Source organism: Mandrillus leucophaeus, unplaced genomic scaffold (assembly GCF_000951045.1).
Source record: "Mandrillus leucophaeus isolate KB7577 unplaced genomic scaffold, Mleu.le_1.0 Scaffold264, whole genome shotgun sequence".
Lineage (NCBI taxonomy): Eukaryota > Metazoa > Chordata > Mammalia > Primates > Cercopithecidae > Mandrillus > Mandrillus leucophaeus.
In genome coordinates, this window is record NW_012102743.1 from 2,319,883 (window position 1) to 2,336,292 (window position 16,410).

The 16,410-nt window shown below is 41.1% G+C and overlaps 2 protein-coding genes across 6 annotated transcripts in view; one reads left to right on the plus strand and one right to left on the minus strand.

Annotated features, from left to right (window-relative positions):
- Positions 1-8,809, plus strand: part of NLRC4 (NLR family, CARD domain containing 4) — a 52,556-nt gene extending 43,747 nt beyond the window's left edge. For all 4 annotated transcript variants that reach the window (XM_011984241.1, XM_011984243.1, XM_011984242.1 and 1 more), the window contains one exon: positions 8,493-8,809. In XM_011984241.1, the coding sequence (XP_011839631.1) occupies positions 8,493-8,785 (293 nt within the window). In that variant the 3' untranslated portion in view covers positions 8,786-8,809. The remainder of the gene's footprint in view (positions 1-8,492) is intronic.
- A 351-nt stretch (positions 8,810-9,160) lies between these two features.
- The window catches only part of SLC30A6 (solute carrier family 30 (zinc transporter), member 6), a 71,527-nt gene continuing 64,277 nt past the window's right edge, over positions 9,161-16,410 (minus strand). The window contains exon 11 of one of the 2 annotated variants that reach the window (XM_011984245.1): positions 9,161-13,066. In XM_011984245.1, coding sequence (XP_011839635.1) covers positions 12,566-13,066 — 501 coding nt within the window. In that variant the 3' untranslated portion in view covers positions 9,161-12,565. The remainder of the gene's footprint in view (positions 13,067-16,410) is intronic. The other variant, XM_011984244.1, reaches the window with a different exon arrangement.

Here is a 16,410-nt window from a genome sequence, read left to right on the forward strand (position 1 = left end):
GACCTTACCTTCCATTCTCCTTCATCCATTCATTCTATGAGCATGCAATGACTGGATTATGATAAGCCACTTAAAATTGTTCTACCTGCAAAATAATAAATGCAGATATCCCATTCTCACACCACAACCTCCTGTATTTCTATCCACTCCTAATCACCAGTTCTTTTACTTCACTGGGACTTCCAGTCTGTCGATCCCACTACCTTCTACCTATTTTTCAGGCCCTTTCTATTTTGACTTCCCTTCCTACCTAGTTTCAACTCCATCTTCCATCCCTGCAAACATTCTTGTCTTTAACAGCTGAAATTCTCATGGCCCACAGTAGCATGAGTCAGTTCAGGCAATGACTTTGAGTGATGGATGTGTGATAGATGCAATGGTGAAATGAAGAGTATAATGAGAGATAGAGTCTAATTAAAGAAAGACTACCTAATGAGATGCAGGGAGAACATGAGATGTGGAATGTGAGGTATGAAATGAAATACAGTAGATGGGGTGTACTTTCCTGACAAAACTCCAGGCCTGGATTGTCCTTAAATTTCCCTTTTTAGAATTTCATAACTACACTCAGGATGCAGGGGAAAAACTGCAAACTTTGGGAGATAAATACAAGTTCATGCTGGCAAATTTCAACGAAAATATTTAGAAGTGAATGGTAAGAAATGCTGTATATCAAAACTTGTGGCATGCTGCAAAAGGCAGCAAAAAATAGTAACTTCACAGTGGAGAAAGCTGTTGACACTGCCTCGGTCAGGTGAACAAGGTCAACATTAACAGTGGTAATTCATGTTGATAGTATGTACCTAGATATGACATGACAAAAATAGTACTTTACCTCTATGATCTTCCTCCCCAAAGATCCATATCCCCCATTTAACGATGATAAAAATATCAAACAATCCTAACTGAGGGACTTCTACAAAAAACTGACCAGTATTCCTTGAAACTGTCAAGGAAATCAAAACCAAGGTGATTGTGAGAAATTGTCGTAAGCATGAGGAACCTAAAGAGACATGACGATGAAATGTAATGTGCTAACCTGGATGAGTTCCTGCAACAGAAAAAAAGACATTTGGTCAAAACTAAGGAAATCTGGCTGGGTGCGGTGGCTCACGCCTGTACTCCCAGCACTCTGGGAGGACGAAGTGGGCAGATTGCTTGAGCCCAGGAGTCCGAGCCCAGTCTGAGCAACATGGCAAAACTCAATCTCCAAAAAATTAACTTGGTGTGGCAATGTACGCCTGCAGTCTCAGCTACCTGGCAGGCTGAGGTGGGAGGATGGCTTGAGCTCAGGAAGTTGAGGCTGCAGTGAGCTGTGATCATGCCACTGCATTGCAGCTTGGGTGACAGAGTGACACCCAGTCTCAAAAAAAAAAAGAAAAGAGAGAGAGAGAGAGAAAGAAAATACAACCTATAGAATGTGAAAAAAAATTTGCCAATCACATTATCTGATAAAGGACTTCCATCTTGAATATATAAAAAACTCTTATGGCCAGGTGCCCTGGCTCATGCCTGTAATACCAGCACTTTGGGAGGTCAAGGAGGGTGGATCACAAGGTCAGGAGTTCGAGACCAGCCTGGCCAATGTGGTGAAACCCCGTCTCTACTAAAAATACAAAAAAAATAAGCCAGGCGTAGTGGCACATGCCTGTAATCCCAGCTACTCGGGAGGCTGAGGCAGAAGAATGGCTTGAATCTGGGAGGCGGAGGTTGCAGTGAGCCGAGATCGCACCACTGCACTCCAGCCTGGGTGACAGAGCGAGACTTCGTCTGGGAAAAAAAAAAAAAAAAAAAACACAGAAAACAAAACAAAAAACTCTTACAACTCACTGATAAAAATACAAATAACCCAATTTGTAAAATGGGCAAGAATCTGAACAGACGTTTCACCAAGGAAGATATTTAAATTGCAAAGTAAATACCAGAAAACATAATCAATATCATTAGGGTAATAATGTAAACCAAAAGTACAATGAGATACCACCTGAGACCCACTAGGGATGGTTATTATTTTTTATTAAAAGATATACAATAACAAGTGTTGTTGGCAAGCATATGGAGACATTGGAATCTTCATACGCTGGTAGTTGAGCTCAGGAAGTTGAGGTTGCAGTGAGCTGTGATCATGCCACTGCATTGCAACTTGGGTGACAGAGTGACACCCAGTCTCAAAAAAAAAGAAAGGGAGGGAGGGAGGGAGGAAAGAAGGAAGGAAGGAAAGGAAGGAAAGAAGGAAAGGAAGGAAGGAAGGAAGGAAGGAAGGAAGGAAGGAAGGAAGGAAGGAAGGAAGGAAGGAAGGAAGGAAGGAAGGAAGGAAGGAAGGAAGGAATATCAGCACTTTGGGAGGTCAAGGCGGGTGGATCACAAGGTCAGGAGTTCGAGACCAGCCTGGCCCACATGAAACCCTGTCTCTACTAAAAATACAAAAATTAGCCAAGCGTGGTGGCATATGCCTGTAATCCCAGCTACTCGGGAGGCTGAGGCAGGAGAATTGCTTGAAACTGGGAGGCGAAGGTTTCAGTGAGCTGAGATCGCACTACTGTACTCCGGCCTGGGATACAGAGTGAAACTCTGTCTTGAAACAAACAAACAAAAAACAATGAATAAACACAATCTCTCTCAATATTTCCTGGCAATCTTACTGTGTTTCTGTATTCAACACTCTATGTAATAAACTATTTCACACTTTTTTCTCCTCAATCAGTACTCAGCGTCTCCTATTTCACAGAGGATGTGATTGTTATTTTTTCTCTCCTTCTCCTGTGGAGCTGATAGTAGGTTTCTCTTCTCCTACCTAAGCACAGTCTCTTTAGCAGTGCTTGAGATGCCAGCCTCACCCTCACTCCGCTTCAGGGACATCATTTTATTGATTGTGCCTCTTGTTACTGGCTCCCTCCTGTCAGTTTTAAAAGTTGCTCAAATCTCTTGCATTTTAAATAAAACTCTCCCTGAGTCCTATCTTCCTCCTTTGGTTATCATTCTATCTCTCCTCTCCTTCAAGGTAAAAGCTCTAAAACAAATTTGATGTACCCTTATGACATCTCCACTTCCTGACCATCTGCTACTTCCTACTCATTGCATGATTCTCTACAACCCTCCAATGTGGCTGAATTTCAATAGACACTTTCAGAAGTGTTTAATTTACTTGATTCCTCTGCAGGAGTTGACACTGAGCACTCACTTCTTTTCAAAACATTCTCTTGACCTCCATGCCACCTTGGCTACTTCTCAGTCTTCTTTTCAATGGCGATTCCTCTACCCAGATATTAAATGTTCCTAGTTTTCCTTAAAGCTTGGTCTAGACTATCTGGTCTTCTTCCTCAGAGATTGCATTTGATCTCCAAGCTTTGCCATGTTTTGCTCGACTCCCAAAATTTTGTTTCTTACCCATCAGCCATCTGAGACTACAACATAAAAATCATTGCTAGCTCAGGTATCTATTTCACCTGCTTGTTTGTTTTATTTCAGGCTGGAGTGCAGTGGCGCGATCTTGGCTCACTGCAACCTCTGCTTCCCAGGATTCTCTGTTCTCTATCTGCTTCTCCGAATCTCAAGTGATTTTCCTGCCTCAGCCTCCTGAGTAGCTGGGATTACGGGTCCATGCTGCCACACCGGCTAATTTTCGTATTTTTAGTAGAGACGGGGCTTCATCATGTTGGCCAGGCTGGTCTCAAACTCCTGACCTCAAGTGATCTGTCTGCTTCGGCCTCCCTAAGTGTTGGGCTTACAGGCATGAGCCACCACTCCCAACCAATTTCACCCGCTCTAACAAAACCCTTTGTTAAATGGCATCTTTCAACTTGGATGTTCGAAGCTGAACTCTGCTGTCCAGCCTGTTCTCAAAAAGAGAGCTCATGCCTGTAATCCCAGCACTTTGTGAGGCCCAGGTGGGTGAATCATTTGAGGTCAGGAGTTCAAAACCAGCCTGGCCAACATGGTAAAACCCTGTCTCTACTAAAAATACAAAAATTAGCTGGGCATAGTGCACATACTTATAATCCTAGCAACATGGGAGGCTGAGTTGGGAGGATCACTTGAGCCAGGGGGGTAGAGTTTGCAGTGAGCTGAGATTGTGCCACTGCACTCCAGCCTGGACGATAGAGCCAGAACCTGTCTGAAAAAAAGAAAAAAAAAAGAAAAAAAAAAAAAAAAAGCCATCACAGACCCTGTTCATGTTCTAGAAGCTCATGTTCTAGAAGTGCCCAAATCCTGGGCGCAATCATTCTGCTGTATAGATCCCACTATCATATTTTATTTTCCAAAAGCTCTTTCTTAGCGTCTTGTTGTTGAGTAGATGCAGTCTACTGAAAAACTTAGGATCTCTGGAAAACTTACGTCTTTGGAGTTTGATTTTTCTCGTTTTCTATGGTGCCTCATTTCTTTGGGAGTTGTTTGGCTTTTAGTCTCAGTCTTCCTTGTGGGAGGCTGTTGTCAAATGTCTGGTAATCCTATACTGTCCTCTTCACATTTGAGAGTGAGACACAAGTTGATAGGGAGTTCTGTGTCTAAGGGAGGCAGTGATTTTTTGACAGGCTAACTTCACTAGGGGGTGATTGGGCAAGCAAAATGGCCCCTTCTTTGTAGGGCCTTTTCCTGGGGAGCAGTTCCATTTCTCCTAAGAATCCTCCAGGCTTCCTCCTGGAGCATATAAGCCCAGTTGCAAGTGTTCTGGGAACAAAGTGGAGTGGGAAAGCCTATTGCTTTTGTGTGCTCCCAGGGTACCCTGACCTACCATAGCACCACCAGCCATCTAATTACTTGATAATGCATGTCTTCACACTGTTTTGTAAGCCCAATGAGACAGGGACCACGTCTGTCGTTTGCACATATCCTCAGCACCCAGCATAATCCGCGGCACATAGTAGCACTAAAGATGTTGCTGAATGAATAAACAGTGAGAGCTCTGGTACTGGTTCAGGTGAGCCACAGGACAATACAAACGACAGTTGTGTTTGGGATACAGGAACCCCCAAGAATCAGAAGCCTTCTACCCAGGGCATTTGAGATTTCTCCTGGAATTCTAATCAAGCCATTTGCACTCTACACAGCCCACATACAGCCTATGGCTCTAAATGTCATAGATTCTGTTTCTCTCGGATCTATTCTGCTCCTCATAACATAAGCACTGCAGATTAAATGAACAAAAGGCATGCCCTTGGCTTATGACAAATATTGTTTGTTCTTGGTTCCTGCACTAGCACACATTCTAATAATTATCTAAGAAACTCTCTTAAATTGATGATAAGATCCTTATACCGTAGTAGATAACCAGTATAAATTGCTCACCCTCTGAGGGTGGAATGGGCTTTAAATTCTTTTTAAATTCCTTTTAGGTGGTGAAAATATATTCTGCTAGCTGAGAAGGAGAAAAAAAGTTGATCTTTGGGGAAGGAACTTGAAATAGACACACAACTGGCAACCAGCATTTGGACTGAGTGCATGCCATGCTGGGAAGCATATGGAGGAGGGGCAAAGGCAGAAAGGACATGAAGATGAGATGGAAGAGAGAGCAGGGAGAAAGCCACCCTCCAAGGAACAGAGGAGGAAGGAGGGGAAAGCGAGGACCTATGTAGTATTTGGGCTGGGCACAGGCTAAGCTATGATAACAGAGACCCAACTATACGTATCATGGCTTACGGAAGGTAGAACTTGATTCTCTCTCATGTAACAGTCCAGAAATGAGCAGTCCAGGCAGGTGGGGTGGTTTTCCTCTGTGCAGTCTTTCAGGTCCAGATAACTCCTCTATTCCTTAGAGTGTTATTTTTGGCTTTATGGCCACAGCTAGGTCACTGCTCTGTGATCATTTCAACCTAGCAGAAGAGGGGAAAAGCAGAAAAGTGACATGGAAGTTGCATACATCACTTCTGCCTATACTTCCTTGGCAAAAATTTAGCCACACCTAACAGCAAGGGAGGCTGGGATATGAGTGGCCATATGCCCAAATAAAACCCTGTAACTAAGGAATAAGGAGAGAGAGAGTTTTGGGAACAACTAGCATTCTGTCTCACTTTTCTTTTCTTTTCTTTTTTGAAATGGAGCTTCACTCTTGTTACCCAGGCTGGAGTGCAATTGTGTGATCTCTGCTCACCGCAACCTCCGCCTCCTGGGTTCAAGTGATTCTCCTGCTTCAGCCTCCCAAATAGCTGGGATTACAGGCACGCACTACCACGCCCGGCTAATTTTGTATTTTTAGTAGAGATGGGGTTTCTCCATGTTGGTCAGGCTGATCTTGAACTCCTGACCTCAGGTGATCCGCCCACCTTGGCCTCCCAAAGGGCTGGGATTACATGTGTGAGCCACTGCACCCGGCCTCTGTCTCACTTTTCAAATAAATAAAAGCAGCAAATAAGGCCCAAAGGTGGTGTCAGTGACACTGACCATGGGTAAGAGACATGAAGGCAGAACCCTGTGAATCATCTCCTTACCTGGCTTTGCCCACTTTAGCTGCTAGCATCTTGACCACGGTCAGGCAGGGTCAATCACTTTAGGTGTCTGTAAAGAAGAACCTGAAGAGCTTTCAAAACTCAAGACCTTATGATGGTGATGAAAACATTGGCTGACACTGACTAAAGACACATACTAGAACGCACTTAGTTGCACTGAACTAACTACAAAAGGCCACGCAGTGACATCAGACACGAAACTCACAGATCTCCTCACTACGGAGCTGGTAAACACTTACTGAAAGTGGGTAAAGGTACAGTTTCAGTGCGTAACTAGGTTGACCTCACCCACGTAAGCTGGTCAGACAAGACTGTCCATTTCTGTCATTAAGCCCTCATTATTGGTAGCAGATAGCTTTTAGTCTTTGCTTGCTAACCTTAAGATTGTATGGCACTGAACCTTTCCTTCTTTAACTTCAACTCTTTAGTGGTCTTCTCACTGAGACAATGAAAAGGAACTTTTTTTTTTTTTTTTTTTGAAGACGGAGTCTCGCTCTGTAGCCCAGGCTGGAGTGCAGTGGCCGGATCTCAGCTCACTGCAAGCTCCGCCTCCCGGGTTTACGCCATTCTCCTGCCTCAGCCTCCCGAGTAGCTGGGACTACAGGCGCCCGCCACCTCGCCCGGCTAGTTTTTTTGTATTTTTTAGTAGAGACGGGGTTTCACCGTGTTAGCCAGGATGGTCTCGATCTCCTGACCTCGTGATCCGCCCGTCTCGGCCTCCCAAAGTGCTAGGATTACAGGCTTGAGCCACCACGCCCGGCCGGAAAGGAACTTTTAAAACCTCTTTTCCTACTTGGAATCCAAAGTGAATCATAGACCTTTATTTCCATAAGGGTCAGTTTCTGGAACATTATCTAATATTACACATCTCCCAAGAAACACAAAGAAAAAAGTTTAATATACAACAAATTAACCCTCCAAAGTTGGATGAGGTACACTAAGACTAAGATGAGCTCGGAGGAGCTGAGTAATGTAGATCGATAAGCCAGGCATACATCTTCTGCAATTTGTGTGTGATACTCTGGAATATAAACATGTAAGTAATAGAGTTCCCTTGTCCAGTCTGCCTGACTGTCCACTCTGTACTTCAAGGTGAACTTAAGTCATCCAGAGAAGGCCAGGTAGGTGGGTAGGGCCAACGCTTTGCATAATTTAATATGCATAATTAACAGAGCTAGCTTTGTGAAATTCTAATGTTGTATACTGGCCAGTCTACATGATGGTACATGACCTGAAAGAAAGGTATTTTTTCTTATTGCAAGACTCACTTGAGTTCCAGTACCACTTAAACTAGTAACATGGGATAAAGAATGAAACGAAATTATTTGTATGTATGTGTATATACACACACACATATACATACAAAGGAGATATGTATGTGTGTGTGTGTGTATGCATTCTTTGTATATCAGAAAGACAGAATATCCACCTACCCTCTGTAGGAAATACTTTAGGTGCCCTATTCTGTAAGGAATGGAGGAACTTCCTGAAGAGGCTCGGGAGGTTTACATATAAACAGATAAACAAAAACACCCAAATCTTTAGATACTGAAGGAGGCTCACTTACTCAAGTTTGCAGTTAGGAACATACCCAAAGAAACAACAGTTAGGTAGTGTTTACTGCTTCAGAAGAGGAAACGACCTAATATTGCCAAAGATTGACTCCAGTTTTGAAAACAAGTACTGAATATTTAATTGCATCTCTCACACATCAATTTTTAAAGCAAACTTCCATTTCCTAGGAATAAGGAAAAGGGAAAAAAAATGTAATTCATTTATATATTGTTGCTACCTCACTATGAATCACTATTTATCAGATTCCCTTATACTCTAGGAAAAATATAATTTGTAAATATAATAGACCATATTCACAATCACTGCCCTAGCTATAGAGAATTACATTAATAATTTGTTTCTGAGGCAAAGCACTAGTTCAAACATGATCATTTCAAAGTGGAAAAAAAAGTATGTAAAATAAATGTAGAACCTATTTCTCTTTTTTTTTAAAAAAATTTTTCTTCCAACTAATATACTTATTTCTTTACCCAGGTGGATTTTTTGGAAAGAACCCTCTGAAAAACTTCCAGCAGTTGAATTTGGCAGGAAATTGTGTGAGCAGTGATGGATGGCTTGCCTTCATGGGTGTATTTGAGAATCTTAAGCAATTAGTGTTTTTTGACTTCAGTACTAAAGAATTTCTACCTGATGCAGCATTAGTCAGAAAACTTAGCCATGTGTTATCCAAGTTAACTTTTCTGCAAGAAGCTAGGCTTGTTGGGTGGCAATTTGATGATGATGATCTCAGTGTTATTAAAGGTGCTTTTAAACTAGTAACTGCTTAAATAAAGTGCACTCGAAGCCAGTAAGTGCTCTGGGACCTCATTACTTTAAGCCTGCTGGTTAAAAAATCTTGCAAAAGGATGCCAAAGAAGATAAGGAAGTGGAAAGAAGTTTAATTTGATGATTAAAAACATGCAACAGTTTTGTGTCTTAGCTCTCCTACTAGGATTATTGGCTCCTTGAAGGAACTCTCGTTCATCTTTGTGTTACCTTTGGTCTGGGTCACACCAACTGGTGTACTGAATGCATATTAACTTACTATAATGCCTGGCATGTAACAGATTCTCAACAATATTCTCAATATTTGTTGAATATGAGATGATTGAATTATTAATAGCTACTGAATAAAGAAACAAAGATTATTTAAAATCAGAGAGGAAACTCCATATATGTTCTTTAATCCAAACAGTTTAATTCAAACAATCTGAAATGTAAAAAGCACTTTCTGATATTAGAAGGAGATTAGACTCCCAAAAAAGATCAGCATTCTTCAGTCACGCAAAACTTGGCAGTTTACAAACAGCTAAATCAGAGGCTTGAAATTCAGGTCCTCTCCAGTACCTGCTACATTATATGTAATTCCAAACATGACTTCAGAGATTAAAGAAGAAAGGGAAAATGTTTCCCATACTTTTGTACCCTATATAAACTAAGGGTACCCTGCCCTAATCTTTTTTCCAACACTTCCCCAAATAATCCTTCCTTGCAAAGAAAGAAGTCTAAGAAAACTCTCTAATCTAAATATATTTAAGTAGAGGCAAGCCTGAAAAAAACACAAAAACCTAAATGGTGTTAGGCTGCGGTTCACCTATTCTCACGGCACCTCAAATTAATGGCTTGGGTGTTGGTGTAGGTAACACTTGGCCTGTATGTTGAGGTAGTCACTAGATAAAATTCTGGGCACATCTGTTTAGCAAATGGGCACATATTCTACAGATTGAGCCATAACGTTTTGAAGCTGATAGTTTACAGATCAACTAATTAATTCCTCTCCCTAACTTTACAGATGAGAAAGCTCAGATGATTTGCCCATGGGTTATAAAACTACTTCCTTACACAGTGGCAGCATCAGAACTGGAATTCAGATCTCTTGCCTCCTAGGCAATGTTTTTCCCATTATAAATATGGTGACTTCGTAAAGCAGGGTTAATTACACTCCACGGAGCTTACATCTTAATCACAAACAATGGGACAAATATTTAAATTGAACTTCTTTCTCTGTCTAGCTTCAAATGATTCTGTGGCAAGATTTACTAGTAAGGCTGCTGCCTATATGCCTATGCTGGGCAAGTTCCTTATTTTCATATCCAGAAGTTAGTCAGAGCTTGGCAAATAAGGCTTCTCTATTCTTTGTGTCTTAGCTCTCCTACTAGGATTATTGGCATGGGCCAATGTCCCCTGTAACATCTTACATTCAGGAAGTAGGGCCAATTCTTTCATAACTCACAGGCAACTGTGAGTGTCCTTTCTCAAATAGTGAAGGTAGGTATTAAAGCACCTTTGGTGGGACAGATGCACAGGTGTTGCCTCTGAATTGGTGTTGAGGAAGTAGGCATAAAACCTCACACAGAACTGTGTTTGGTACCTAAACACTTTAAAATCCTATGGGGATGGGGAAGACATGCATGGGGTGGCAGCACATACCTCTTAACTCAGGACATGGCAGTTCAGATTTCATGCATGACCCTAATTCACATTTAGCTGAGATCAATGAAGGAAGAAGAATCATCCTGTAATAGTAGACCAACAACAGATACAGTAATAGTTGGAAAACATAAGACAAAGGCCAGGGAACAGGTTGCCTTATTACATTTTACAAAGTATCATTTTCCCCAGTAGTCAAGGTAGCGTAGGCTGTATTTCTTCAGCAGGTCACATGCCTGAACAGGGTTGCAGATGTCAAAGACAATGATCAACTCCTCACTAAGAAAAAGGTATTTAGGACATGGTCACTTATTACCACAGATGACAATTCTGCTTGACAGAGATGGCTTCTTGGATGTTTTTAATCCACAGTGAAGAAAAAGGATTTCAAAGTGCTGCTCCTATTTGAAAGTGAATGAGTTGACTGAAGAAACTGCTGCAAATTCTAGAAAAACAAAAATCTTCCCTAGATAGCTGGCTGATGGCTGGGAAAGTCATAAATCTCCAGGAGCACTGGATTCCAGGAAAGTTGAGTCCATTCTCAAAATCCCTTTTTAAAACTGTTACGGAATGCATAATAAAATAAAACAATAAAAAACCCTTCTAGGTCATGTGTGACTGCTGCTTGTTATACTTTTTGGAAGTAATACTAGCCATGTTAGAAAGTCCTTAAACTCTGCATTTGGAAAACAACTAAAAAATAACATAATCTATGTAATTCTCACACTTCATCACAGTTAACAATTTCCCATTTTTGACAAAGTAAAACAAAAAGAAACTATCCACTGCAGACCTAACAATGCTGTATTCTATAATCTAAGGTCCATTATGCTTTGGTAAAATTATATTTGCTCAAATTCTTTGTGCAACTTGAAAAGACATCAAATTCCATATTATGTATGGAACTCTATGTGTTTTGGTAATATATTTGATATATTTTGTTAATAAAATAAGAAATTAAAAAGCCAATGAATGAAAATGCGTCAGAAAAGATAAATTCATTATGTCAGTATTTGATTAAATGTAACATAGAAAACTGGGATTCTTTCACTGCATATCACCAAAAGTTGGGTAGTCACTTAATCAAAATAAAACACCTAGAACCATGGACTATTTACAAATGTACTAAAATTTTTAAAGGAGAGAAACTTTAACAAAAATCTTGATAATTAAAAATTCAAATTGTGCTAGATAGAATGTATTCCAAAATTGCTGCTAAAAATGTTTGCTTTTAGTTTGTAAGACATAATTCAGGAGAACCTCAAAGAAAAATGTAGCAATTAAATTTGGAAAAGCTATAAAAGAGACTTTTACTTTTTGAACAGACATTTTTTCCTTTCCCAAAATGTGTATTAGTCAAGAAGCATGTTTATAAATTTCACTGAAGAAAATATCAGCCAGGCGCAGTGGCTCACACCTAATCCCAGCACTTTGGGAGGCTAAGGTGGGTGGATCATGAGGTCGGGAGTTTGAGACCAGCCTGGCCAACATGGTGAAATCCCCCATCTTTACCAAAAATACAAAAATTAGCTGGGCGTGGTGGCAGGTGCCTGTAATCCCAGCTACTCGGGAGGCTGAGGCAGGAGAATCACTTGAAACCTGGAGGCAGAGGTTGCAGTGAGCCGAGATCACACCACTGCATTCCAGCCTGGGTGACAGAGTGAGACTCCATCTCAAAAAACAAAACAAAACAAAAACTAAGGAAACCTTAATAAAGTACAGCCTTAAGTTAATAATAATGTATTGGCCAGGCACAGTGGCAGAGCAAGACTCCGTCTCGGAAAAAAAAGAAATATCATATCTTAGTAATGTGACAGATCCACTCCATCAAGTGCCTCTTATAAAGGTAAGGTCACATCACAGTGCAGTCAACTACAAAACCAAAGATACCAAAATCCAAATTTAAAGAAACACATTTTCTAAAGGAAGCCTATTTAAAGCCTTTAACATTTACGAGGATTTCACTGTCACAAATACATTTTACAAAAATATAATTTCATAGGTTTCATGAAATGTGAACAAGCTTACTATTATCTAACATTTAGAGTAAATGATTAAACAGTCAATGCAAAGTTGGATTACTAAATAAATTGGAAGCCAAGGAGTCAATATTCCTCATAAAAATAAGTTAGAGTCCATCATGGTCTTGGTTGTCCAATTCTATTATTAGTTCCATATCTACTTGGTATATTTGTAAAACCAGTCCTCAATCCTTGAGTTGCTCCAATTCCTGGAACTCCAAGTCCTTGATTAAGCATGTTGCTGTAAGGTGTATGTCCATGATTGAGACCAAAACCATAAGGCCTTGTTTGTGTGTTTAGAAGAATAACTGGGTTCACATTTTTCCCAGGAGTGTTAAATGAAAATTCTGGAGGTGGACTACTAGGTTTAGCTGGAGTTGATGTAACTGGGTTCAAATCATCAGCACCCTTTAAAAGAGGCATTGGGATTATGTGATGATCTGTAAAGTTTAGGACATTGGCTGCCACAGGCCCAGACAATAAGGCAGGCCTAATCCAGTCATCCTTGAAAATTTGAACAGTCAGAGTAGACACTAGAGTGTACAGCCTGTTGGTCACATGAGCAAGAACCATTTGTTCATTAGCATCTCGTCGAATTCTTACATGCACTGATCCAGCCTAAAAGGGGCAAAATCATAAGAAAGAGATTGCTTAGAATTATACTAATGAAAATTTCATTAGATAAAACATTTTATTTATGATTTGGTAAGTTCCTGGCATTTTCTTTGAAAGAAAAAGCTTAATGTTAATATTTCTTAAAGACTACTTGCTGGTGATTATCATTGCAACGAGTTAAATACTTTGAGAATCTTTAAAATACAAAAAAAGAAAAATCCATGTAGGAATAAGATAGGCATGTTATAATACACGGAAGAATATAAATGAAGCATACAAAAAATAAATTGTAAGAGCCGAAAAGGTAGGTATTAATTTTAATTGAAGAGGACTTCAAAAGAAGATGGCATTTAATCTAGGGTCAGTAATTAAATGGAATTTCAAAAAGTAGAGAGGCATTTCACACTAAGAGAAAAGCAATGAAAATATATGGCATACTTGGTAAGAATAAGCAGTAATACTAATATATAAAGAAGTCCTGGCTGGGCGCAGGGGCTCACATCTGTAATCCCAGCGCTTTGGGAGGCTGAGGTGGGTGGATTACCTGAGGTCAGGAGTTCGAAACCAGCCTGGCCAACATGGTGAAGCCCCATCTCCACTAAAAATACAAAAAATTAGCCAGGCATAGTGGCATGTGCCTGTAATCCCAGCTACTTGGGAGACCAAGGCAGGAGAATTGCTTGAACCCAGGAGGCTGAGGTTGCAGTGAGCCAAGATCGCACCATTCCACTCCAGCCTGAGTGACAGAGTGATATCCTATCTTGAAAAAGAAAAAAAAGAAGTCCAAGTATTTCAGGGGGCAGAAGAAGGAGGAGGGAGAGAGAAGAGATGGAGACAAGGAAGACAAGAAGGAAAGAAGAGAGGGAGAAACAGAGGAAGGGGCTGGGCGCAGTGGCTCACGCTTGTAATCCCAGCACTTTGGGAGGGTGAGGTGGGTGGATCACCCGAGTTCAGGAGTTCGAGGCCAGCCTGACCAACATAGTGAAACTCCCGTCTCTACTAAAAATACAAAAATTAGCTGGCTATGGTGGCACATGCTTATAATCCCAGCTACTAGGGGGGCTGAGGCAGGAGAATTGCTTGAACCTGGGAGGCAGAGGTTGCAGTGAGCCGAGATTACGCCATTGCACTCCCACCCTGGGAAGAGAAGAAGGGAAGAAGGAAGGAAGAAACATGATAGGTAGGTAATAAGGTTAAAAAGAGGCTACCAGAGGACTCTAAAATGATAAGGAATTTTGATTTAACATCAGCAACCTAACAGAATAATCAGAGTTCAGAAAAATTGTAGGTATAGATGACTAGTAATCAGGTAGGAAAAAAACTGCAACAATCTAGATTAGAAATGACGAGAGCTGCCAAGCACGGTGGCTCATGTTTGTAATCCCAGCACTTTGGGAGGCCAAGGCAGGCGGATCACCTGAGGTCAGGAGTTCAAGACCAGCCTGGCCAACATGGTGAGACCCCGATTCTACTAAAAATACAAAAATTAGCTGGGCACAGTGGCATGCATCTGTAATCCCAGCTACTCAGGAGGCTGAGGCAGGAGAATCACTTGAACCCAGGAGGCAGACATTGCAGGGAGCACAGATCATGCCACTGCACTCCAGCCTGGGAGACAGAACAAGCCTCTGTCTCAAACAAAACAAAACAAAACAAATGAGGAGAGCTGAGCCAGGACAAAAATAGTGGGATCAGAGAGGGACAGACAGATGTATCATATTCCAGGGGCAGAAATGGAAGGACCTGATACCCAGCTGGAAGTAAAGGATGAGGGAGATTGATTCATCAAAGATGATATCAAGGCTTCTAAGGGATAGAGAGCACCAGGCATTACAATGGGAGTAAGAAGTATATTCGTTAACTTGAAAAAGTGTTTACCATAAATTATGGGTTTGTTTGGTTTTGTTTTTTTGTTTTCTTTGTAGAGATGAGGTCTCACCATGTTGCCCAAGCTGGTCTCGAACTCCTAGGTTCAAGTGATCCTCCTGCCTCAGCCTCCCAAAGTGCTGGGATTACAGGCATGAGCCATCATGCCTGGTCCATAAATTATGTGTTTAAAGTAGATAATACAATAGTAGGTACAGCAAATGATCCTATTTGCGCGCGCGCGCGCACACACACACACACACACACACACTCCCCCAGCCAGAGAAACATGGTGAAACCCCATCTCTACAAAAATTTAAAAAAACTAGCTGGGTGTGGTGGCACACATCTGTAGTGCCAGCTACTCAGCTACTCAGGAGGCTGAGGTGGGAGGATTGATTGAACCTGAGAGGTTGAGGATGCAGTGGCTGCACCACTGCACTCCAGCCTGGGTGACAAAGAGAGACCTTGTATCAAGAAAAAAAAAAAAAAAGAATTCAACCCCATTTACAATATCCACAACAGAAATAAAAGGAGGTGAAAGATCTCTACAAGGAGAACTATGAAACACTGTTCAAAGAAATCACAGATGACACAAACAAATGGAACAACATTCCATGCTCATGGTTTGGAAGATCAGTATCATTAAAATGGCCATACTGCCCAAAACAATCTAGGATTCAATGCTATTACTATCAAACTACCAATGTCATTTTTCATATAACTAGAAAAAACTATTTTAAAATACATATGGAACCAAAAAAGAGCCCAAATAGCCAAAGCAATTCTAAGCAGAAAGAACAAAGCCAGAAGCATTATATTACCTGAATTCAAACTATAAGGCTACAGTAACCAAAACAGCATGGTACTGGTAAAAAGACAAAACACACAGACCAATGGAACAGAATAGAGAACCCAGAAATAAAGCCACATACCTCCAGCCATCTGATCTTTGACAAAGTCAACAAAAATAGGCAGTGGGGAAAGGACTACCTATTCAATAAATGGTACCAGGATAGCTGGCTAGCCATATGCAGAATGAAGCTGGACCTTAACTTTTTACCATATAAAAAGATTAACTCAAGAGGGATTAAAGATTTCAATTTAAGACCTCAGCCGGTTGCTATGGCTCATGTCTGTAATCCCAGCACTTTGGGAGGCCAAGGTAGGCAGATCACCTGAGGTCAGGAGTTCAAGACCAACCTGACCAATGTGGCGAAACCGTTTCTACAAAAATGAAAAAAAAAAATTAGCCGGGCATGGTGGCAAACACCTGTAGTTTCAGCTACTTGAGAGGCTGAAGCAGAAGAATCACTTGAACCCAGGAGGCAGAGGTTGCAGTGCGCTGAGATCGCGCCACTGCACTCCAGCCTGGGCGATAGAGCTAGACTTCGTCTCAAAAAAAAATAGACCTCAAACTATAAGAAACCTGCAAGACAACCAAGAAACACCTATAGAATGGGAGAAAATATTCGCAAACT